The following is a 24,739-nucleotide window of genomic DNA, read 5'->3' on the forward strand; positions in this document are numbered from 1 at the left end:
GAATTTTAAAATTATGAAGAAAATTACTTCTATGGCAGCACTATGCTGCTGAACTAGTTGTAGCCCTCTGGTATAGCCAGGACAATAACCTATGAGGGATGAACAGTACAGCTTCATGCAACTTCATTTAATTTTATATTGATTGAATGTACATTGACTACACTGAATAGTGATTAAGTTTATGAACAGAAATGACATCAGAAAATACTTGCGTAGGTCATTATCCCATTATAACACTTTTATTTGACATTAATAGTCAGCTGTCAAGAAATTTTATTTCGGTAACAAGGGATAAAGGTAGCTGTAAATGGCACATATGAGCGAACATTTCTGGCTTACTGTCAGCTAAACCGATTAAGTCTATTAAAATGCAAAGCTGTAAGAATGCACCATCAGGACGAACATTTTGCAATTGCACCCATCAAGCCACGAAGTAGGTTACTTCAGCTACTTTGTGTCACTTAAACACAAAGGTATGACTTAAAAGTACAACATAATAGTCACTTTGGGTGGGGTACTTCCAAACACCCCTAAATTACCCCAGCTACACTATAAAGAGTTAGGGTCAAAATTAACAGAAATATAAATCTATATGCTCTTCGCTGGACGGGGCATCACAAGCCTTAGCCCAACGTCAACAACACAGGATGGCATGTAGGAAAGCGGGATCCAGAGCAGCTTGGCATCCCAGCCAGGACTGTACCGGGTCCTTGGATGAGCAGCTGTCAAAGCATGCTCCATGCAGTTGGTCACTCTGCTCAAATCACTGTCACAAATAGCATTCATAATAACTCTCTGTATCTTGATATCTGTATCAAGAAAAGCAGACACGAGTTACTTTATTGTGGTAACAAATGTGGTAAAAAAAAAAAAAGCTGCCACGTTCAGTCAGGAGCGGTACCAGGAAACTGGTATATGATGCTACTTTGGGCCCCAATGAAAAAAATGTGCCTAATGTTCTAATACGTTTTTAGGATCATTCGAAAGTGGAATTAGGACTCAGAAAGAGCATATTCAAAATATGCAGGTATGAACATATTATTTAGTAGCCTATATTACCAGATATACTCACACTTCTCCAGATATTTTTCTCCATAACTATCCTTTACTTCTGGAGTCAGCTGTTGCCAAAGGCGGTGAAGCTCCTTTTCAAGTGGTTGCAGGCTTGTCATCTGTGTCTTGAAGAATCCAGGTTCAATTATACAAACTTTAATCCCAAAACACTGAATATCCCTTCTGAAAAGAAATAACAAGGTTTTCTTTACTGCACACAATTGAATAACAGCATCGAATTCACTAGGTTATAAGTAACAAGACCTTTACATCAACAGAATGTTTTTCCTCTGATTTTGATTGCAGCAACACTAAATTTGATGTTTCTGTGTTGCTGAACATATGCTTGATGATAAAAAGAGCTGTTCCCTTCAGCCCTTCAATGTGGAGGTACCTAAGGCAGTCAGAGAAGGATTCCACCCCAGACTTGGAGATGCAGTAGCCGCCTCCGTTCACTCCAACCCTGCCCAGCACAGACGCTATGTTGACGATTCGGCCGCGGGCCTTTTTGACAATGGGCAGGAAGTTCATGGTTGTCTCAATCACACCAATCAAGTTTGTCCTCAGAGTGCTCTGGAAGTCCTCTATGCGCATCCACTCAGAGGGACCCATGGGTAGAGATCGGCCCGCATTGTTCACTATGCCCCATAGTCCTGCCATTACCAAAAATGTAATTCGAAGAAGCAGAGTATAGCAATGATTTACAACATCTAGGGAGAGTTTGGTCTGATAAGGTCTATCTTCTTCTTTTTAATTCATTCAGAGACAAATTCAGCAAAGAACAAAGCAAACAACAGTGCCTCTAGAGCTACAGTATTTGTTACTGGGGCAGAAGTTCTAAGGTTTAGCCACTGTACCCCCTAACATATCCAGCCATAAAAAATGTACAAGTTCCTTGGTCTAAATGTCACGGTATGGCCCCTCCTCCCAAATTCTCCCTGTGTTTGTGTGTGTGTGTGTGTGTGTTCGTGCCTCCGTATGGCCACGCCCTCCCTGTGTTTCACACCTGCTCCTCGTGTGTTGTTAGTGTGTGAGTATATAAGTCTTTTGTTTAAATGTGAATATTGTCAGTGTTTCATCCTGCAATAGTCTAAGCGCTATGTTGTCTTTTGTGTTTAACAATAAACATTGTTGTATGTCATACGGCACCTCTTTGCATCCTGCCAATCCTCCCTGCATCACATTAAAACTGTAAGACTTCGAGAAAATTTATGGCAACTGTCCCTCACTCCTTCTCTATTGGTGGCTGTCAAGGTTGGTCCCTCCCCTAGCATCCTGGTCTTTTTGGCAACCCTGTCTTTTGTCTGTGTTGGTTTATTTGCTAATTTATATATATATATATGACACACACACACACGTTATCATGTTTCCCTGATCTGTTCATGTTGGCTCTGGGACCCTGGACCATTGTAACGATTCTTAATAAACCTCGCTCTTCTCAGCATTTGCATCCACCTCGCTATCACTCCATGTTACAACAGCATGAAATATACCCACCTTTATCTCCAACCTCCTCCTGTGTCCATTCCAAAGCTTTCTGAATGCTTGCAGTGCTGGTCACATCCAGTATGCAAGTCTTCAGATAGGGGCCCGTGACCCGCTTCAGGTCATCGGCCCCCGTTTCTGTAAGACAGCCAGCCAGGACACGAAAACCATGTTTGTCCAGCTTCCTGCACAATAGGTGACCGAAGCCGGAGTCACAGCCGGTGACAAACACGTACTTCTCACAGATCCTGTCAATCTTCAGACTGTCCCGGTACAGCCATACAAAGATCCACAGCAGCACACATGCACCAATAGCATATGTTACATGTTCCTTACTGAGGTAAGAGAAGAGAATGTATACACACATTATTTGATATTACACAGCATATGACTCAAAGGTACCCTCTCATTTTGGTACTAAAAGTAACATGACAGCATTTATACAGAACCAACAGCCATTTTAAACTGAAGTTGCTTTATAGTAGTTTATTACTGTTTGTAAACAGTGTAATGAAGAATTTAAAAATTATTTTAAAACGTAGTGCCTCATGACAAGGGTAAAAAAAATGAGCCAAAGATGTAGTTCAAGGGCATCAGTGATGCAACCCTAACCCTAACATAGAAAAACAGCCTTAAAACAGTCAAGTTAAAACTGTTATCGAGAGACGTTAAATGAGATTTGGATATTAAAGAAGGTTTTTTATTTGGAAATTCTATTATGTCTTACAGTGAGATTGTATTCATGATGTTTTTACAATGTTGCAGTCATTCTCATATTCCTACCCTATATATTCATATATTTGTTCCATGTCCATGGTTGGTCCGGACTGGTATGGGTTCTAAACAATAAACTGTAAAAAATAAAATAAAATACATTTTTGTTAAATTCACAGAAAAAAAAACAAACAAAATACAGAAGAAGAAGAATATCTTGAGAATCCAATGAACCAGGAGGCTATATCAACCACTTCAGACAAAAAGTAAATAAGAAAAATAAATTAATTTGCAGCTGGAGGGAATGTACAGCTAAATATATAAATGTGTGGATGCTTCACTTCTGTCACTTAAGCCACCAGAGCAATCAATGGGAATGTCATCTTTAATACAAACTGTGGCTACTGTGATGCAATAAGAAAAGCAGCTGAGAGGCAGACACATCATCGCTATCGATCATGTATAGTTTTTAAGTGTGTAAATGTTACATTAATTATATATTATTCATAAATAAGTTATTACACTTAAAATGTGCACAGACTTACTTCTAAATTGTGCAATGTATGAGTTTTGCCTATATTTGGCCTCAGGAATGCCCCCCTTCAGTCTTCAAGTCTGCCAACACAGAAGGGAAGCACTTTCCTTGGTACCACTTTTCCATACTATACATGACATATGAGTATACTGGAACAAAACAAAAAAAAACTATGGCTGATAGAGAAATTCTGAAAACATATTTGGATTCAGTGTGCAAAAATACCTAATAATCTTTCTTTTTTAACATTTCTGTGATGGACTAAGGCATGTATGATTGGTCTATTTGTTTATTTGGATCCCTGTGTACATAGGGTTCTTGTGTACATAGGATTTAAAGCATTATACCAAATTAAATTATACATGGCCGGATTAACCATATAGGCTATATATATATATATGCTCCAGTCTATAGGTTTCTAAACTAATTATAAGCAATATTACACGAACATCTTAAATAGGTTAAATTATATTGTTAGACTCCAGTCAGTTTAGGCTAATACAAAGATGTTAATAATAACAATAATATAAAGGTAACAGTATATTTACAGCGAACACTGCTGCAATATTATAAAGCTGCAGTAGAAATCCGTTGTTAGTTAATAGTTATCCTGCATGCTATTTTATGCAGGCCGTGGCAAGCGAGACATAGCGATAACCTAAACATGCATTATAGCTGGGTTGTATATCTGCACTGCACTTTCGGTGTTTGTTATTGGATTATTGTCGTTGAAGATGGCGGTACGCGAAGAAGTTACAAGAAATTACCCCCAAAAAAAACAGAAGGTAGGCTATTCGCAACGTCAAACACATACGTGGATAGTTCCGGATAGCTGGACACTTTGAGTCCGACCGAAATAACACTTCCATGCTATACAGTACGCGAAAGCAGTACGCGAGAACGGGTAGTGTGTCCGAATACTTGGTATTTATTCAACAGTAGCCTATGTGAAAAGTCCCCGGATGACTTAATGTTTCAGGTACTATCAGTTCGCCAGGAGAACCACTGTAGATAGTTGATCATTGCAGTTGGACAGCATTGCTCTGAGCGCCGCAAGAACAACGGGCTTCATACAAGAATTTATTTATAGTCAATTTCTCGTACTTTTGTCGTAAAGTCAATTCGTACGACAGTGCGAATTACGACAACAATATTCTTTGAATTATCTAGAGATAATGCGCATGCTTGGTTTGGACAAGGGGATTTTACTGCTTTATTAGTACTGGAGAGTCACAAACTATTAGATTAGATTTCAGTTATCTGACATTAGTTATCTGACATTGGTCATAGATTATGCATTGGAGCCTTACATGCACTGTGTTTTGTAATGCATGCAAAGTCTTAAGGCTCTTAGGGAACAAAGAGACATTGTTACCAGTACGGAATGTCTCCCTGAAAAGAAATCCAGAGCCAGATCCCATAAGCTTCTCATTCCTTGAAACCTGTTAGCTTCAAGGATTACAGGCATGGAGACGGACAGTGAACACACAAAATTATTTCTATGATAATATAAATGAGCCCTGCTATCAAAGGAAAGGTTTTTGAAGATGCAGAAGATGTCTTACATCATCAGAAGCATAGTGGTAATAGATGCAAAGACAAAACACATTTATTCCCTGTCTGTAATGATGACTGGTCTTCATTTAGCCAGTTCATAAAAATCACAAGAAATGTTTGAAAAAATGTAAAGGTTCCTTTTAATATAATCTGATGATAATGCTAATTCATGTATAATCTTTTCATTTTCTTCCCTTTTAAAGATGTTACAAGTAATTAAAAAGGGGACTCTGGTAAAACATTGAGATCTGAATTTTCTGGCTTGATAGAGCAACAGAAAGAGTCACATTTTGTAGAATTCCACATGAAAGTATGGCTGAGCAGGACTTTAGTCTGCAGACAATTAGTGATTGTCTTATGTCAGTCATTGAACTCAATGTAAAGCCTAAAATGTGTCTTAAACCTGTTTTGGCACCATCTGTACACAACCAAATGTTCTACAGTGATCTTTCATAAGGGCTAAACAATGAAATTAATTACAGTTAAAAGGTTAACATTGTTCTTACCTGTTTCTTTGTGAAAACACTGCACATTCTCACAGTCGCCTCCTGTGTGCAAGGAGTTGGCTCTATGGACACTAAATGCTTTATATGCTATAAAGAATGCTTTATTTCTTGGGTTTATGCCTTTAGACGCACAGTTTGTGATCTCCACGCTGTGGGAAATGCTTCTTACTTTTGTGTGAGAGAGACATAAGGGGGTAGAGCAGGGATTGAGAGAGGGAGGAAACCTGAAGGGACACAGGGACACTGTTTGCATTTGGTATGGTACCTGCAACCAAGAAAAATGAATTGCCAAGATCACTATCCTTGATGAATAAGGAATTATTTGCCTTTTTTAAAATCATTATCCAGACATTTGAGCAGTGAAGCTAAAATGGAGTTGGGGGGAGGGGGGTGTCCTATGCTTGTGCAAACAATTTGTGGATTATTTTCACACTAAAGAACATGGTTTTAGAGCAGGGATTTGTACATTCATAATAGAGCACAAATATGTTGTTAAATACATCTCCAATGATTTTGAAGACATCCAGGATGCTTTTGCAAAATACCATGCATGACCAACATGTAATCCTAAAAAAATAGCATGTTTAATTAGTGTGCAAACTCCTTTCCTCCATGTCTGACAACGGTTTTCCATGTGATTTTATGGCTTGTATATTACACCAGTTCAAGATGCATCTCCATTTCAGAAAATGAATTGCAGTCCTAGTTTTATACATTTTATGAAAGCTGCCACAGACACCCCATACACTATTTTCAGGACATAACTACCACAGTGCTGTTCAGTAGTCACTTACTTCGGATGCAACATAACTGCTGTCATTTGCTTTCATGCAATCTACAAGGCCATTTGCTGAGAAACATTAGTCCCTCTTTACCAGAGGAGATCAATCCAACCAGTGACGTCCCTTTGACGTTCTGGGAGCGTCTTAGACGGACTTGACTCTTTATTCCTTATGCAGCTTAAACTAAATTCCCAGGTGGTTGCTATGGGTTGTTGCTAGCAGGGTGCCAAGTAGTTGCTGTAGTGTTCTAATTATGTTGATTATATATAAAGTATTGTTCTGAACTGGAAAAATTAGCATTTTTGTTTTTTCACCTGGAGAACTGGGTTTCAATAAACACCTCATTCTGAACCCTAACCTGATGCAGACCCACATCTGTTCCACCAGACCATCACAGGTCAAGGTAAACAGGATAACCTGTGCCATAATAGGATTAGTACAAAGTAACATGAGAAATACAGAGGAGAACACTCTTGCCCCACATTAAAATGAATAACGCCAGAGAAACTGATAACCTCTTAAAGCTCAGGTTCTACAGGGCTGTTTGCTTATACCCTGCCACCCTAACCACTGTGCTCAAACAACTCATTGAGAATGTTACATTATAAAAAACAGGGTTTATTATAGTGAACAATAAAACTACTCAGTATTTTAGACATTTCTTATGTATCTTTTTAGCACAAAAACTAAGCAGCACCGTGGTCACATGGCTAAAATGAAGTTTCCAGACGAAACACATCAACATAATTTAGCAAGACCCCTCCCAAAGCCCACCCTCATGGCATCCTTTATGGGTTTCAAAGTTAAAGATATGCTGAAGATGAAGATAACATTTGGTTGCTGCATCTGACAATGATAATAAATGAGCTAGTAGTCCATCTCATGTCTTCACGACTTTCCATCTACGACTTCAGCAGGTGGAAGGGCTAGGAGGCACGATGTCCTCGACTGGCTGCGTTGCTGGGGCAGATTTGCTCTGCCGTGCGAGTGAAAATCCCGTCTAGGAGGAGGTAGCCTGCAACTGCCCTTTGTGCACGTACTCCAGCGCTGTGGCAATCGTCCGCATGTCCATCTCAATGCTGCGTGCCCAGTTTTCCACATCCCCGATTTCCTGGGAAATGAAGGAAGATACATGGGTGGCTATGCATCTTAGGTCTCCAAACTGCCTGGACAAAACATCTACAGACTGCCCATCTCAGGGGGGATAGAAGTTGGCCATTTCGATCTGATGGTTCGGGTAAGGGTGGGCATGGTTGAGAGTCACAGCTGAAATAGGCAGGGATATATATATATATATATATATTATTTATTTTTTTTAATTATTATTTATTTATTTATCTATTTATTTTTTTAAGTTGCCATGTACCTCAATCCATCTAATTCTATTCAGACTTGTTCCAAACATTGGACTGGATAAATGTGGAAACAGACAACGTCTGTAACAGAATTTGTTTGTTGTTTTCAGGAACATTCTAGATAAATATTCAAGAAGATGGAAATTATTATTGTTTGTTGGGAAATTACAAGTACTTTAGCTCCAGTTTGCTTAACTGTATAGATCTGCAGACTTATCCAGTTTCTTCTAATGTAGTTATTGTAACATGAAAGTCAAAGTCAACTTTGTCATTCCTTCTCACCACAGATATATTGAATGAGGAATAATGTAGTTTTTTCAGTGCTACATTTTACATGAAACAGAAGCAGACAGTACTGCAAACAGTGTAATATTAATATCAATATCCAGATAGCAAAGAAATGTTATGACATGTTATGATCACTGACCTCATCTGAGACTCAAAAAATTATAAATCCCAGTCACAGAAAATGAGTAAAGTTTCTGTTGGGTGTTTTTTTATTTGTTTTTCATCAGATGCATTTAAAGAATATTTCCATACAACTGAGCAATTGGCTACATGAAACTGGCATGCTAGCACACAGTCACAACAAATATCAAGAGACACCGGTTCTTGTCATCCAAGCTTTCTTATGCCCATTTCCTGTAAAACATCTGAGTTATGACCCTGGCCTATTGCTCAAGACATATCCCGATAGTGATATGAAGTATGATGTGCAATACCCAAAAATGAACATGAAAAGAACATACATCCTGCAAGGGGAAATAGTGGACTGAGAACAGTGTACCTTTAAGGCCTGGTTGAAGCCCTCCACCATGTTGATCCACTGAGCTGTCTGCTTGGCAAATTGACCAGCTTGCACCTGCAAAGTCTTTACTTCATGGTCCAGCTTGCGTTGATTAACATAGGCCTGGGCCACACTGTCAAATAACAATGACAGAGATAAACTGGCTACGAACATACAAGAGAGGACTCTATGCAAACATCCTGCATTTCAAGCTGGTTCATTGAACTTGCAGAATTGCAGTTAACTCTTGAAAAGAAATAAAAATAGTTTTAATGTCATTATATGTTTATATACACTTTTAATGATATAAAAGGGACAAATGATGTAATAAGCATGTTGAGTTGCACTGGCTGTACCCCACATTTAGGTGATCCACTAATGCCTCCGTTAAACAAGTGGCTGCCACTATAGCTTCACGACGACGTCTCTCTGTGGTAAGGAGATATGTTAAGAGTAGGGACCTCCAACACTACAGTAAAATCATGAAAATGTAATGTCCAGTATTATTGATCAGTACCATTTGATTATCTATATTTAATTATCCATTAAAATAATACTACTATGTCCACTCAGCTGATGTATTTTCTCCCAAAAAGGTATATTAAAAATAAAACTGGCTCAAATTCTAAATGTATCCAATACAGTCACCAAATCAGTTATTTTACAGTACATTTGTTATACTTGAGATCAGTCTGGGCCATGGTTCAAACTGCTTAATGATATTCGTGCTTTCCCTCTTATAGATTCAGATCTTATAGGCCTTTATAACTCACTGAGAGCTTGTATTAGGTATGTTAAATGAGGCAGAATACCCCGGCCCCGGTGTTTCTACTCAGATAATCCTTCGCATTCAGAATGCAATCTCCGTCTTCTCTGGTGTTACATAAGATAGGTAAAATGTCTGAGCTTCGCTGAGCATTGTAGTTAGCTAACTACTAAAGCAAAGTGAATCTGATTCTGGTCAGGTCCAAATAAGCCTAATCATAAAATCGAAACAATAACACCATACTTTTCTTGATTCGCATATCCCTGCAAGCTAACTACATTAACGCTAGCCAGCTAGCTGTTATTTTGATTACTGTGATTGTTAAAGGTTTTTCTTCAGATAGAGTATGGCTAGAGTATTTTAAAGGGACGCACACAGCAGTCCGCATAGTTAACGGATAGCTATACTAACCTACCTAAATTACACCAATTAGCTATCGCTAGCAACATAATCTAGGTTAGCTAGGGTTCATTCGCCAAATTCTGTTGAGCTACCCAGAGAACTAGCAACGTCATACCTTGAAGCTCTTTTCTTTCGTTTTGTTTTGCTTGGTGTTCTTTTAAAAGCCGTGAGAGCATTTTGCTTTTTTATTGTAAAATAAATTTGTACAGAAAAACAATCGTTTAGACCACCGTAGTTATTGACTGTACATTTATCAGATTCCCGTGACAATCTTAGCTAGCTAGCTATAAATGTACGGATAGCAAAGAGGATCAACCAAATCTTCACTATAAAAGTCCGAATGTTATGAGACAGAAGAGAATAGAAAAGAAAGCATAAAATCCGAACTGCGATGAGTGTTGAGGAGTAACAGGGAGGGAAATAATAAAACAGCTGGTAGAGACTTTCAAAACCATATGGAAAATGGAAGTGGTACTTTCACCTTTTCTTTTGCTGCAAGAGAATGCGTGTTGATGCATGATATAGTATTTAAGCGCGATTCCTTTGGCCAAGTTCAAGACATCACTTGAGTGTATATTCATTTGTTTTGTGCTCACAAGACAATTTTCAAGTCAATTTCATAAATCAGAGACGGATTAAGTCATTTCAAAGTGTCCAGCATTAAGCATATATCAGATAAGCAGATACGTAAATCGTTTGCAAGACTTTTATTGCACCAAGTTGATAATATCAATAGGACACATTTCCTTAAAGAGTTCCCCGACTACAACCAACGCTCAGAATTCGTTACCGTTAGAGGATGCTGCATAAGAAGCCGTGTTTTTGTCATGTATAGAGGACACTCGATTGTTCAGTGAATTTGCAATTTTGAAACTGTTGTGCGCCTGGTTAGTGTTGTTATACCTAAGTTAGATCAGAGAGCATCGTTTAGTTTGTCCGAATGACGTAGCTAGCTAGCTAGGTAGTTAGCTAGATAGATAGGTAGTTAAATTAGTATAAGAGCTGACTAGTGGTGGTGTGTGATAATGCTTTTAGATTGCTAGAGTTTATGTCACGCTAGCATGTTATGCATCCTCCCAGCTTGTATTAGCCTTAAGGTCCATTGTCTAGGGAAGTCGAATGGCATATATCTGTTTTCTGGTGCTATTACAAGTTGAAGCAAAACGCCAGGCCTTCGCTGAGCATTGTGCTATGTCAAAACTATGAATCTGAGAAATTCAAGAAGTGTCGGAGCGTGTTCCCTTTTGAATGGGATAGAAAAACAAGGTAATGAGGTCTTGCCTGCTAAGTTAGATATCTAATCGCTAGATGATTACACTAGATGATTACAAGAAACGTCTTAGGCTAATCTACTATACGATAGCTACTGTTTTGTCAGGTTTTTTTGGACATTGAGAACAATCAGTGATGGTGTCTACAGAACATATTAAGTTGTGCAGCGATTACTGGTCACATTAAAAGGCTTTCCCCCAAAGGAACTCTCATCGCTGATTATTGCCCTCCAGTGCCTGATGTACAGCTAATATTCTTTGGGTTAGCCTTTAATGCTATTTCAATGTTTACTACAGGACGTCCTTGTGCAGAGTGACTTACAGAAGTGCTTTGTAGTCTCTATCAAATATATATCCTCATATGAGCATAGATAGGTCAGGGTCAAGAATACAACCAGGCTAAAACCCTGGCTCGAGTGGAAAAGAAGACAGTAAAAGATTTTGTTTTTTTTTTTCTTTCCGGGTGGGGGTGGTGAGTGCATATTTTAGTGCTTAGTGCTGCTCTGAAGAGGTGAGTGTCTCAGGTGTATGGACAGCCAGGGGAAGTTCAATCCACCACCTGGTTACCAGGATAGAGAAGGTGTATGTCTTTGTTGTGTCATTGAGGGATAGTCGAACCCCATTTTCAGCACTTGTTTTATTTGTATTATAGATAGTGTGCATGATTGCATGAGATGCCTCCACATTAGGTTCATATAGATATGCATATACAGAGTGCTTCAGTCTTGATATAATGTGAATGCAACAAAATATGAAAATTGTGTGGTGGCATATTAATTATATACTGTTTGCCAGGTGTGTTTTCTGAAAGCGCTTGCAAGTGCTGTGGTTTGTAAGACAAATGGAGTAAATTAATACACAAGCTCACCCCATAGAAAGGACAGGGCTTAGTACTGGCATTAAAACACAATAACTCTAATTGAGGGAATAGGTTAAGAATTATGTTAAATTGCGCAATGCCATGTAGGACTTCTCTTTAACTGCTGTGTTCCTAAATTCCTAAAGTAAGTTTAATCTGGAATCATCATAAACTGAAACTATTTTGGACCAGCTATGCAAATTATTAGGCCATGTGTTTTCTAAGCACTGTTGACTCATTCTCACCATCCGAATCCTAATGGCAGATGCTGACTCGAGGAGAAAGAGAAAGATAGCAGAGATAACCCAGGCTCTGAATACGACCCCTGTGGACGTGGCGGTGCTGAGGAGGATGGCAATTAGTGAAGGGGGGCTTCTCACAGACGAGATCCGTTGCAAAGTCTGGCCCAGACTTCTTAACATCCCCGTAGAGAGCATACCTGAACAACTTGGTAAGTTCACTGTACTTGTATTCTGCCTCAATCTCAGTCAACACTGAACTGTAACACAGATCTAGAGTGTTATTGACTAGTGATATGGGTAGAATATATGAAGATTAGGTTTGATTCACTTATTTTCCAGAGGAGGTGCAGAGAGAGAATAATAAGGACTACAATCAAGTGCTCTTGGATGTGCAAAGATCCTTGAGGCGCTTTCCTCCAGGTCAGTGTTGGCAGTATCTCCACATGGAAACATAATTCTAAAATTGATTGTTAAACAAAGAAAGAGCATTTTTTCCTTCAGTACTGGAACAGAATAAACAGACAACAAAAACAGTCACACATGACTGGGTGGGTGTTAACTATTTATAACTGAATCCATCTTTGCTGCTTTTAGGCAATAGTGACACACAGTTCTTTAATTATTTGAACATGGTGAACTGCCAATTCTGTTTTTTTTTAAAGTAGTTAAAAGTTCACAGCTATCAATGACATGCTGTTATAATTTCAGTATGTAAGAGTTACAATAGGGAAACTAATTGAGTAAACAAATATTCAGCATAATAGTGTATTTTATGTTATTTGAAATTAATAAAATATTAACTTGTTCTTAATATAATATTATGCTGCCCTAGGGACAGTGAAGTTATTGTCTACTTAGTTCAGGGCTGTGAGACATGGCAGTAAAACATTTTTTTGACCTTGTGAATCATTTAAGTTCAGTAAACTGTCTTACACATTCAAATGTGTGACTCCAGAAGCTCTACTGTGGTACAGAAACCTGGAGCTTCTTATCAAAGTGCACATAATCAGAAAGTCCTCCAGCAGATCCACAACATGTGAAAAATAACTATCATGTTTCAATATTTGAATTAAGTTTTTTTTATTTGAATATTAAAAAAAACAGAAATAGTACACATCACTCAATAGTAGTGTTTTAAAACGAGTCAATGTTTCTCCAAACCTCCTTAGGAAAAAAAAACAAAAAAAAACAAAGTGTCTAAGCCAGAGTGAGCTGCCCTACTGCAGTGCATGGCACCTATCTGAACGAAACTTGAATTGTGTGTGTTGCACCTGTGTAGGGATGCCTGATGAGCAGAGGGAAGGCCTGCAGGAGGAGCTGATTGACATCATTCTACGCGTGCTGCACAAGAACCCCCAACTGCACTACTACCAGGGCTACCATGACATCGTGGTCACCTTTCTGCTGGTGCTGGGAGAGTGCTTAGCCACTGCCCTGGTGGAGAAGCTGTCCACACATCACCTCAGGTGCCTGAGCCACTTTTTCAAACCCTGGGTCTGGGTGTGTGTGTATGTGAAAGAAGTGTAAGCTGTATTATAGTGAGAATACAGAATGTAACTTTTTTTTATATATACCCCCAATACATTTTAAACCCCAAACCATATATTTAAGCATTTCAGTGCTGTTATTTTTTGCTCTGACTACTTGTGTTTTGAGAGCTGAACGTTGATGTCTTTTCAATTGCAGGGACTTTATGGACCCCACTATGGACAACACGAAACACATACTGAATTACCTTATGCCAATTATAGAGCGGGTCAACCCAGATGTGTATGACTTCATGCAACAGTAAGTAGACATCTCGGTGCTTTAGTTTTGATGCAAATGAATTATGTAAATGACCTGATTTTCTGAGACGCAAAAATATGTTGAATATGCACTGTTAATTAAAATTGGCTTACAGATATGGTTTTAGGAATCCTACCTGTAATTAGTCCTTTTTCTTTGTAGCTGTAGTCTGACCAGTAATGCAACATTGTATCTGGATTTAAAGGTGTGGTTTATAGGTTTTATTGTTTTTTTGTGTTTTGTTTTTTTTTTAAGTGTTTCTATACCTATAATAATCATGCTATCCCAAAGACATGTAGATGTTTCATGCAGTGGATCTTGCTCATTTTTGTTTCAGGCTTTTGTTTCTGCTTTTCCAGCTGTGATGGTGACCTTACTTGGCCCCTTCCATTTTAAGATTCAACTCTACCACTTTTTTGTCTTGTAACTTCCTGTTTATATTGATAGTTATTTTTTAAAAAGCTGTGTGACAGTCAGTGTGCAAGCGTTAAATATATTTTATCCAGTGACCTGATGACTTAGAACTACAACATCCTTTTTCTGCTTATTTCATTCATAATTGGCTCCTTACATAACATACTTGAGGGTGGAGACTTTTTTTTTTTGCTCTTAAATTAAAGCACGAGTTTAATTTTTGGTAGTTAGTTGCAAGTTTGCTCCATTAAGATGCTGTTGGATGTGCAGATTATTGCATAAAAAATTGTTGACCTTGAGTAGGCTTTAACCAATGGAAGGCATTATGCACTTCTTGAGATTACTTTTAGCTGCAAAATTTCATTGTTGCAGCTAATTTGTCTCGTGTGTGTGATTCATGGATTAAATTTGTAGAAGAGGCTATTTCAGTAGAGGTTCTGGGGTGGGTGAAGTTGGAGTTGGATTATCAGTGTTTTTATTGTAAATACATTTCACATCAAAGGCAGTACAAGACTTTAAACTACACCTTTAAGACTCCTAACTTTAATTTGAAATTAATTTGAGCCAATCTCAGCTTTTGTTTTGGTTTTATTTTTATAGAGACTGAAAAATTAGGACACACTGTGACTTTAAGGCAAAAGTTTTAGCCTGACTCATTATTATGCATTCATTTTTTAAACTCAATGCATGCATCTTTATAAGTGATATTTGATGCCAAACTGACAAGTTTGTCTTTAGGGCAGAGGTGGGCACCATTTTTGCCCTCAGCTGGCTCATCACCTGGTTCGGCCATGTGCTAGCAGATTTCCGCCATGTGGTGCGGTTGTACGATTTCTTCCTGGCCTGCCACCCTCTGATGCCAATTTATTTTGCTGCTGTGGTGAGTTTCTGTTTGCATTGCAGCATAAAGCATAAGTGTTCCACAAACATCAAGGTGTGTCTGGCTCAGACCAGGAATTTCTTGCACACTCACCAGATTCAAGTGCAAGTTTCTGTCAAGCTTTTAGCAGGCATGGCTAGCAGAAAAAATATGTACAGCCAACTATGCTAGCTGGACTCCATAACTTTTTTATTAGCTTAGGCTGGAAGTAACATCAGAGCTAGCATTTCAGGTTTCTTCCTTATACTTTGATCCTGTGCAGGCATGTTTGAATTGAAAAGGAGCCCAATCTTGGCTGACCTTCGCGTGTCTGTGTCTGGCACATCTTTCTCTGCACCGCTGCATTCTCAGATTGTGCTCTATCGGGAGGAAGAGGTGCTGGACTGTGAGTGTGACATGGCCATGCTACACCACCTGCTGTCTCAGATTCCTCAGGACCTACCCTACGAGACCCTCATCAGCCGCGCCGGGGACCTCTTCGTCCAGTTCCCACCCTCTGAGCTGGCCAAGGAAGCCACACAACAGCACAGTCTGGAGTGAGTTCATCTCACTAGCCATCCATGGTTCTGCCTGCTCTTTCTCTCTCACTACCACTACCATGACTACTACTACTACTACTACTACTACTACTACTACTGCTGCTGCTCTTTTACAGCTTCTGATAACTACTCAGTTTTCTAAGTATTTTACATATTTAAGAAAAAGTAGTATTATCAGTGCATCTGTCACCAAGCCCCATAGACAAATGTTCTAATTTAATGTCATTAATGTCTGTCAAATTCTAATATTATACCCATATTTCTAATATTACATCATGACTTTATTACCATACTTCATGTATCTACCAATATAAATCTACTGATATAAATCCCTAATTTTAGGCATGTGCTAAATGCTTTTATCTACTAGTTTAAATAGCAGTTTAAACATGTTTGGTACACTAGGGACAGAGTAAAAGAGCACATACAACAAGGCAATGCACAGTGTTGATCAGATGTAGCCAACCGAAGAAAAAAAAAAAAAAAGAGAAAGGGAAAAAAAAACAACACAGGAAGGTGAAATGGTGATCATGTACAAACTTCTCAAATATCAGCAGACTGCATGCTAGTCACCAAAATAACAAATCCCTCCTGTTCCTCAGAAGCCCCGCCTCCACCTCTGAAGATGTCCAGTCAGCCCGGCGCCGGAGGAAAGAGCAACTGCGGCCGCCACAGCAGCAGCAGCAGCGCAACCCGGTGGAGGTGCAGCGCAGCGCCCTGGCCGTCGTCCAGCCTACCGCCCGCCGCATCATGCGGCTAGCCGTCATGGGCCTGACCGTGGCTTTGGGTGCAGCGGCTTTAGCCATGGTGAACTCCGCCTTGGAATGGGCCCCCAAACTTGACCTCCTCTTCCCCTGAGTGGAGTGGTCAGTCGAAACCCTCTCTCCATGAGACTGTAAAAGGAGGGCTGTTTTTCCCCCTTTTTAAATTTTTTTGTTTGTTTATATCTATGGAGTCAACAGAACGGATACATGTCGTTCTAAGAGTGAGTTATAACAACTGTTTTCCCCAACAGTTTAGCCTGAGAAAGGTACTGAGCCCTGGTGAGTCAGTGATGACGACTGATTTCAAGAGAAAATTCAGTTTTACTTTTTCAGGGAGTGGATGTTGGTGTCAGATGAGTCCTGAATGGACACGTCTTGTGTGCCCAAATCCATTTCAAACAAAAAAGTTACCAACTTTACCTTACAGTAATGAGACCAAAACATTTGCTGAAATCCCACCTTTATATTGTTGGCACTTAATATATTTTATTTATGTATATTGTTGTGTATCAATAGGATATAGCCCATTATTTTTTATATATGCTCTTTAAAATCATTAAAGGAACAGAATGACAAGATTTTTTTAAATTAGCAGCCCAATTTATATGCTCTTTGTTTGACACAAGAAAACAGCGTGGATGATGTGCAAGGATTTCATGTTATTCAAATGGATGCAGCCGCCAAACCTGTTGGACCTTGTGCAATTGCGCAGTGCAGAGTGCTATGACATCCACTTCTTGATTACATTTTATGCAGTAAACTTCATGTTGCACAAACTGTTCCAGTGAACTTCTGTGCATGAAGACTGTATATCAAACAATTAACTGGTTCTGATGTGTTGAAGTTGATGTACTGACATTAAAAATTTAGGTGGCTTTAGTTTCTTAATGGTATAGTTGTAGAATCAATGCAATAGACTGGTGTGTGTAAATATTCAGTGTTTATTTGAAATATCAGTTGACAAGATTATTTTTGCCTAATTACCACTTTGTAACTGAAGTGTACCAATCAGTGCATTTTACTATAACTTTGCTTGGGTCTGTGTATTTATAATCCATATTTAATTCATAGTTTTGCATCCCACTGGAATCCATGATGGATCATAAGTTAAATTGCATTTGGACTGAAATTTATTCATGTTGACTGGTAGCACTTTGCAAGTGTAAGGAGCTGTGTTTGATATGCTAATCATTACTTTAATCCACAAAGTATGTTCAGCTACAAATAAAGAAAACTGTTACTACATGTATTCCAAATAAGATGCTGTACAAGATTGCCCTATAAGGCAAACAATAATTTATGTCTTGCCCTCTACCAATTTTTTATTTAAATTATTAATGCCCCAATGTTGTATGTAAACTATATATTATGTTAGAAAACACAGTTAATCTCCACTCGCAGTGGTCAGATGGTTTTAAGGAATATTGCTACACTAAACCTCAAAACATTTTCTCTGTGTTCAGGGTAACTCAATGTCTTTAGTGTTTCCGTTGCTTAGTTTTAGAGTTGGAGACAACGTGAACATGAGCTCCGATAAACCTGCATGGATAAAGTACAGTGGGAGGGTGGGGGGGGGATTTAAAAAAAAACAACAACAACTCAACCAAATCTTTACACTGCTCCTTGTAGGTTACAAATATTAACAATTCTGTTATTGTTTCCTTATTTCATTTAAAAATATAATTAAATTTAAAATATTCTAATTTGGATATTCAAATATTATTTGTAAAAAATAAATGGCTATCTTTAGGAGGTGCATTTCTTAAAAACACCATACATCTTAGCCCAACATAACCAACAAATGTCCATAAAACATTTTTTACAAGCTTTTTTGCATATATTACTAAGATTATGATGATTGCACACCCTTCTAATTAGTCACCATTTAAATTATTATTACACTTGTGTAAGCTTTCCCTGGTGATTAATGCAAGAGGTTACTGCCTTTATTCCACATTATCACAGAGTTAGTGTAACAAGAAGCACTAAGGACTAAAGTCATGACTGGAAGATTTACATAGATCAGTGACAGTTCTGGCAGTTTGGGTGACAGGGAACCCCATTGACACGACACCTGCAGCCACCCGATGTATCTCCGCTACCCTGTAGACAGAGAAGTTATTCACACACCAAGTACAACATTTCTATATAGTTATCAGAGCAGCAAAGGTATCACCATCACAATCAGCAATGGTAAACCAAAGGAACAGGGACCACATTTAACTTATACAAGGCTACTTAAATATCAGCAGAGAACACTGCAACCCTAAATGAATTATGGCTGCTTAATTATAATGCATCCTGGTTTGTTAAATTATTTAAAAATAAAAACTATTTTGTCATTTGTATCATTGTAGATTCAAGTACCTTCCTAAGTTTACCCAAGATGAAACCGAAATAAGCAAGAGGCTTACCTGTACATATGTAAGTAAGTATGCTTACCTGTGGGCCCCATCTGGTTTGTCTGGTCACCCAGCAGATTTCTGTCTTGCACATGAGACAGCAGATCCAGTCACACCCATCTTTCTTCTGTATAATCACCTTGCATTTAGGGCAGTACATAGCTTCCCTATTCTGCACCATCATCTGACATGGATAACAGGAAGCCCAGGTCATCGTCCATACTGCTTAGTGGCAATGGTTAACAGGCTAATGTATTGTGACTACTCATTGGCTCACTAACCTCAAGCATCTCTGTAGTCCTCTTGGCTGCAATGTCATTCGCTGCTCTGATGCGAAGGTCATCTTGGTACTCTTTACAGTTCATGCCTTTGTGAATGGCCTAGGAGAGAAAATGATTCTTCACCCATAAATACTAATGACTCCATGAATATTCAAAAGTTGCTGGTGACTAGTTAGTATTCATTTAGTATTCATCAACTACAACTTGTCTCTCCAATTCATGGGTGGCTGTTCTGGTACAGACTGAAGCAATCCAGAAAAACCAGTCATTTAAACAATTGTAATTTAGATGACAAAATTCTGGATTTTAAAACTTTCTGCAGACAGACAATACCAAATTCAAAGTCAAATTTATTTATATAGCACCTTTTACAACACAGTCACAAAGCAGCTTTACACATTCAGGTGTGAAGTGAGAAATGTTGATTTGCATGAACTCAGAACTTTAAAAAATATATTATTTTTCCCCCAAGGATTTCTCAGAAACCCCAGTTATAACAGGACACATTTTGTTGTCAACTCTGGTAAAAGCTGAGCAACTGAGGCTTTGTTGAGGAAGGTCAGAGTTGGACTTTTCCACCCACCTTGCAAAGTAGGCAGTTTGTCTCGTTGCAGATGTCGCAGGTAAACTCATTCACATTGTCTTCAAAGATGCACCAGCCCATGCAGTCTGGAGTCTTGCAGTGGTAGCTATTCTCACAGCGAGACTCAGCAATGTTCAACCTCAGTTCCAGAAATTTCTGGTACTCATCCTGAGAAAGAAGCTGTAAGAGAAATCTGAGTCAGCAGTTGTCTATAAAGAAATTTATCCCTTTAGCCATGTTGAAGGGATTCTTAACCTAGAAACACTAATGTAACTAACACTGAATTAAAGGAATCGAGGACTAGGCAGATCTCATTTGTGTAAAATAAACTTGGACAGTTTTTATTCCTAACATTTTTGGTGATTTGTCTTTTAACTATACCTGGAAGACTACAACTCTATAGAGTTTAAATATTGTTTTTGGGCCAGGCTTATGACCTGAAAGATGCATTGGTTTATTGCAGTGTGGTTGCATGTTTGTAGAAAAAGTTCATTTTGCTTATGAACTGAGTACAAGAGTTTTACCGTTTTAATCTCTCGGTCTTGAAGGTTGCAATTACAGGAATATTTTTCATCTGCGTAAGGACACAGAACTTCTGCATCCACACAGTTCAAAATGGTTTGTTTCAGACATTCTCTGTTTATCAAAACAAAGAAAAAGTTAAACTAATTTACGTTTTTGATCATATTAAAAGTGCAGTCTAACCATGCTTCATTGAACAGTACCTGCAAAAGCTGTGCAGACACTCTCGTAGAGTGGCACCCTCCCCTGGCATGACTGAGCTATAGCAAATGGTACAATCCAGCTCCTCCTTGTTGCTTATAAGGTCTTGGGCATCAGTCTCTAACAGATCAAGAAAGTTCTGCTCCCGTTCATCTATGATGGACTGTACCATTTCATGACATCCAAGAAACAGAAAAGAAAAATGCAGACAGTCACTGAAATATTCCATTGTCATTCAAAAAATACTATATAGTAACAGCAGGTATGATTTGTATTATCGCTTAAGTGCATTTACATTTTTGGCATTTAGCAGCCAATATGTTATCCAGAGCGACTTACAAAAGTGCCTTGTTATCTACTCATAGAATGTATAACAGCGTGTACCGTAGGTTAATCAAAGATACCACTGAACTAGAATACTGCTAAAATACAGGATTCTATGCTAATACCTAGAAGAAACAAAATGAGCACATGTACTATATCAAACAACGATAAGTGCAATACCAAACACTAAGGGCTAGAATCATTCAGTTAATCAATAGCGGTAAAACGTTTTAAATAGCTGCAGAATTAGTGGTCAATTAAATGCTCCACGAATAGATGAATCTTCAGCCTGCAATAGAAGACAGCAAGGGATTCTGTTGTTTAGACAGCCAGTGGAAGTTCATTTCACCATCTGGGAGCAATTCCGAGTTAGGCAGAATTGACATTATTGACTCACTGACAGTGTCTTCATAGTCCAAGTCTTTCAATTCACTGTCAGAAGAATGCAGGGCATAGAATCAACACTGCATAAAATGAGAACTGGAATAGTTACAAATTTTCCACCATGTAATTTCTTCTAGGTATCAGCACTGATTCCTGTATTTAACAGTATTCTTGTTCAAAGGTATCTTTGACTCCAACCTACTGTACTGGCTAGGATACATTCTATGAGCAAATGACAAAGCATTTTTATAAGTCGTTCTGGATAAGAGCATCTGCTAAATCCCAACAAAGTAATGTAAATGTAAAAATAATTAAATAATTAGATTTCTTACAAAACACCTGAGTAGTACTTTTACCATCAAATGTTTGTGACTTCTGTTCAGCCAAGCTGTATAACTCAGCTGTTCAGCTCACCAGTTCATACTGGAGGCTGGCCAGCTCCTCCTGCTGTAATCTCTGGGCCTCCTTCTCATCTGGCTGGTACAGGTCTGGTATTTTGTAGTTCTGGGGCCTCTCAGCACTACATATCTCACACCCAGGCCGTGTGGGCTTGTTCACAAAGGTGCACTGCAGGCAGGACCAGCCGACCTATAACCACATAGCCCAGACATGTCACTACAGCGCCAGTCACAGATAATGATAATTACCCAATAATAATGTCTCTATTGTTTTATTGTTTAAATTGTAAGCCTGATTGCCTATATTGTAGTTTGGCCATGTAATCCTGAAGGATGTTTCTATTATAACTGCAATAGGGATTTTTAAATACCATTGGCTTGGGAGGAACAGGTGGCTTGGTAGCACCCGATGTGCCGATTGTTTGTCTAAGAGGTGCCTGAGGTTGTTTCATTCTTGCTCCCAACTCTTCTGGGCCTCTGGCTTGCAGGGAGAGCATCTCAATGTTCTCAATTATACCTTGACACAGCAATAAGCAAAATTTGGTTGACATGCAGACCTGTGTTCGTTTTTAACCCCATCCATTTTCAGCAATGGAACACAAGGAGCAAGTGAAAAATCAATCATCGACCATTATATAGTGTTCATAATTTTCCTCTTCAACCCTGCAATGTCAAAAACTCAAATGAGCACTTTGTTAAAGGTTATTTAATGATGAATTTACCGCATTATGGCCCACAGACCCAAACTGTAAAATCACTAGACTTATGGAACATCTTGTGGAATTATTAACATCTGTGACCGATGCCGCAATATTCTTTCCAAGCTATGCTAAACAATACTATACAGCTACAGAAACGTGTGTACGGGCTATGCCTGACCATATGAATCTTAATACGTTTAAAGAAATGAGGGCCAAAAGGGGTTGCTACCGCCTATCCTCCGGCATTCCTCCTCTTGCTTCTGCTGTTCATGGCTGAAGTTGGCTGCCTGGGCGGACTTGATGAAGAGGAATGCCTGGTTGTCATCTTCCGTCACATTGTGGCTGAAGAGTGTGTCCCTGTCCTGAGCGAGACGTTTCCCAAGAATCCAGCACTGCAGAGATGGGTGGAAGCCGTAGTCATGGTTAATCTGCAAAGGTAGAGAGGGTGTCATTGAGTTAGGAATGTGTCACTGAGTTAAGACAAACGTGTTGCCACTAAAATGTCACAGTAAATTTTAGAAGAATAAAATATTTCAGTTATTGACAAATGCAGATACAGTCTCATTCCACAGGAATTGGAAATTCAGTGAGTCAGAATGCATTCCAGGATCACGCACAATGATGTAGGGGTGGGAGGATCAGCTTCCTGGTGTATTCCTGGCCTTGTAAAATAGCAGAAGTACACTGATGAATATGTGTAAAAATTGTACTGCATTTTTTTTAGCCCAGGATATTTGCAACTACAGAAGTGCCTTTATTTGTCAAAACAACTGCAGAATTACTAAGAACATGACCGATTGGTCAGGAAGCTCATAGCACACAATAACAAAAGTGATCTATTTGCATGCTGGTGTAGCAAAAATAAACAAATTTATACATTATTTTGGGGGCAGTGGTAGCTCAGTAGTTAAGGTACTTGATTTGCAATCAGGTAACCAGTTTAAGTCCCACCACTTCCAAGTTACCACAGCTGGTCCCCCGTAGCAAGGCTCTTAACCCTCAATTGCTCAAGTTGCATTCAGTCATAATTATAAATCGCTTTGAATAAAAGCTTCAGCTAAATGCCATAAATGTTAATAATTAACAAGGGTATCACCCTATACATAGATAAATATAATTTTTTACCAATTAATTACTGAAAGTTTCCAGAATAACCAACCTAATGAATAGTAATGAAGTTTATTGATTAACGAATAAAACATGGTTAACAGAAAAAAACTTCACATATCACCGCCCTTTTAAAGCAACCAGTCTGCTCTTCTAATCAGCATGGCAGAGTGATATCAGCTGCCTTGTTCTCGTTAACACTTTCTCCTGAGCTAACAAGAAGATCACTGCAATGATGTTAGCAGGCCATTTTGTGGCAGGGCTGAAATGCAGTAATTTTTGTGATTAAGTTCATTTTCATGGCAAGGAATGACTTTGCAATTAATTGCAATTCATATCATCACTCTTCACAATCTAGAGTTAATGAAAATTGCCACCATAATAGCTGAAGCAGCAAACTTTGTGATAACAGTTCAGCAGTAATGAGACTAGTTACATTTTGCTTAGAATTAAGTTTCCTTTGAATGTTATATGCATCACAACCTTCAGTGGTGGTTAATTAATCTAGGTTGAGGAGCCTGTTGCAGTCACTGAAGGCTGATGTTGATTCATAGTCCACACAATCAAATATTCTTATTCATTAAAAATAATAAAGAAACATATTCCTTCTTTGAGTTTGGACTTGTTGCGATGTTCAAGAAAGGACACTTTGTATGGAAAAGGTTAAAATCCAGTAGTTCTTCAGGAGTAATGCATGCAGATCTAGTTATTCTGGAATGTGAATTTATCCTTGAGTTCCAAGAGGAGTGTTTTATGGTCTTTGTCACGGTTAGTCCCTCCCAGCTTCCATGTTCCATATTTTCCCCATCTTGTGTATTTTAGTTTCATTTTCTCCACCACTCATTTGATTTTCCACACCTGTCCCTTGTTTCTAGTCTTATTACATTCATGTATTTAAACCCTGTCGTGTTCCCTGTGTCTTGGCTGTTCATTATTTGAATACATGCTTTTATGTGTTAGGTTCATTGTATTTTAATGGTGGTGTTTGTGTTAGAATTTCTTAGCCCTTGAGTTTTTCCATAGTCTTTGTTATAGCCTGTTTCCTCTGTTTGCCTTTGTGTGCTTTTGATTTGTGTTTCCTAAATTTTGTTTATCCTAGCCCTTTTGTTTGTCATGTATCCCCGTAATCTCTATGTT

The 24,739-nt window shown here is 38.6% G+C and overlaps 4 protein-coding genes across 20 annotated transcripts in view; 1 reads left to right on the forward strand and 3 right to left on the reverse strand.

The window, feature by feature from the left end:
* Nucleotides 1-224: 224 nt before the first annotated feature.
* rdh5 (retinol dehydrogenase 5 (11-cis/9-cis)) lies at nucleotides 225-6,001 on the reverse strand. 5 transcript variants are annotated; one of them, XM_035520662.2, is made up of 8 exons: nucleotides 5,851-6,001; nucleotides 5,163-5,236; nucleotides 3,798-3,867; nucleotides 3,322-3,389; nucleotides 2,551-2,873; nucleotides 1,448-1,706; nucleotides 1,073-1,236; nucleotides 225-809 (listed from the first exon to the last, which is right to left on the reverse strand). In XM_035520662.2, exons 4-8 carry the CDS (start codon nucleotides 3,351-3,353, stop codon nucleotides 589-591), a joined length of 999 nt encoding a protein of 332 aa, XP_035376555.2. In that variant the 5' UTR covers nucleotides 3,354-3,389; nucleotides 3,798-3,867; nucleotides 5,163-5,236; nucleotides 5,851-6,001; the 3' UTR covers nucleotides 225-588. The 5 variants fall into 5 exon arrangements, with proteins under 5 accessions (XP_035376555.2, XP_026871100.3, XP_026871098.3 ...); XM_027015299.3 differs by lacking the exon at nucleotides 5,163-5,236 and having other exon boundaries at nucleotides 5,851-6,000; XM_027015297.3 differs by lacking the exons at nucleotides 5,163-5,236; nucleotides 5,851-6,001 and adding an exon at nucleotides 4,602-4,869.
* Nucleotides 6,002-6,412: 411 nt separating this feature from the next.
* bloc1s1 (biogenesis of lysosomal organelles complex-1, subunit 1) lies at nucleotides 6,413-10,244 on the reverse strand. The gene is made up of 4 exons (XM_027015228.3): nucleotides 10,058-10,244; nucleotides 9,131-9,203; nucleotides 8,775-8,907; nucleotides 6,413-7,743 (listed from the first exon to the last, which is right to left on the reverse strand). Exons 1-4 carry the CDS (start codon nucleotides 10,116-10,118, stop codon nucleotides 7,633-7,635), a joined length of 378 nt encoding a protein of 125 aa, XP_026871029.1. The 5' UTR covers nucleotides 10,119-10,244; the 3' UTR covers nucleotides 6,413-7,632.
* Nucleotides 10,245-10,688: 444 nt separating this feature from the next.
* On the forward strand, nucleotides 10,689-17,942 carry tbc1d20 (TBC1 domain family, member 20). Of its 6 annotated transcripts, none has more exons than XM_035520260.2 (8): nucleotides 10,689-12,217; nucleotides 12,338-12,523; nucleotides 12,654-12,734; nucleotides 13,594-13,780; nucleotides 14,001-14,102; nucleotides 15,255-15,396; nucleotides 15,748-15,932; nucleotides 16,538-17,942. In XM_035520260.2, the coding sequence occupies exons 2-8, from the start codon at nucleotides 12,424-12,426 to the stop codon at nucleotides 16,791-16,793; spliced, it is 1,053 nt and encodes a 350-aa protein (XP_035376153.1). In that variant the 5' UTR covers nucleotides 10,689-12,217; nucleotides 12,338-12,423; the 3' UTR covers nucleotides 16,794-17,942. The 6 variants fall into 6 exon arrangements, with proteins under 6 accessions (XP_035376153.1, XP_081561153.1, XP_081561155.1 ...); XM_081705027.1 differs by having other exon boundaries at nucleotides 10,689-11,793; XM_081705029.1 differs by having other exon boundaries at nucleotides 10,689-11,724.
* rbck1 (RanBP-type and C3HC4-type zinc finger containing 1) overlaps nucleotides 17,744-24,739 on the reverse strand; it is a 12,682-nt gene continuing 5,686 nt past the window's right edge. For 7 of the 8 annotated variants that reach the window (XM_081705026.1, XM_081705022.1, XM_081705025.1 and 4 more), the window contains 8 exons: nucleotides 22,725-22,923; nucleotides 22,166-22,311; nucleotides 21,811-21,984; nucleotides 20,691-20,851; nucleotides 20,490-20,601; nucleotides 19,966-20,145; nucleotides 19,383-19,481; nucleotides 17,744-19,285 (listed from right to left, as the gene is read on the reverse strand). In XM_081705026.1, coding sequence (XP_081561152.1) covers nucleotides 19,031-19,285; nucleotides 19,383-19,481; nucleotides 19,966-20,145; nucleotides 20,490-20,601; nucleotides 20,691-20,851; nucleotides 21,811-21,984; nucleotides 22,166-22,311; nucleotides 22,725-22,923 — 1,326 coding nt within the window. In that variant the 3' untranslated portion in view covers nucleotides 17,744-19,030. The remainder of the gene's footprint in view (nucleotides 19,286-19,382; nucleotides 19,482-19,965; nucleotides 20,146-20,489; nucleotides 20,602-20,690; nucleotides 20,852-21,810; nucleotides 21,985-22,165; nucleotides 22,312-22,724; nucleotides 22,924-24,739) is intronic. The other variant, XM_035520257.2, reaches the window with a different exon arrangement.

The sequence above is a fragment of the Electrophorus electricus genome, chromosome 22 (genome assembly GCF_041902795.1).
Source record: "Electrophorus electricus isolate QZ-2024a chromosome 22, ASM4190279v1, whole genome shotgun sequence".
Taxonomy (NCBI): Eukaryota; Metazoa; Chordata; class Actinopteri; order Gymnotiformes; family Gymnotidae; genus Electrophorus; species Electrophorus electricus.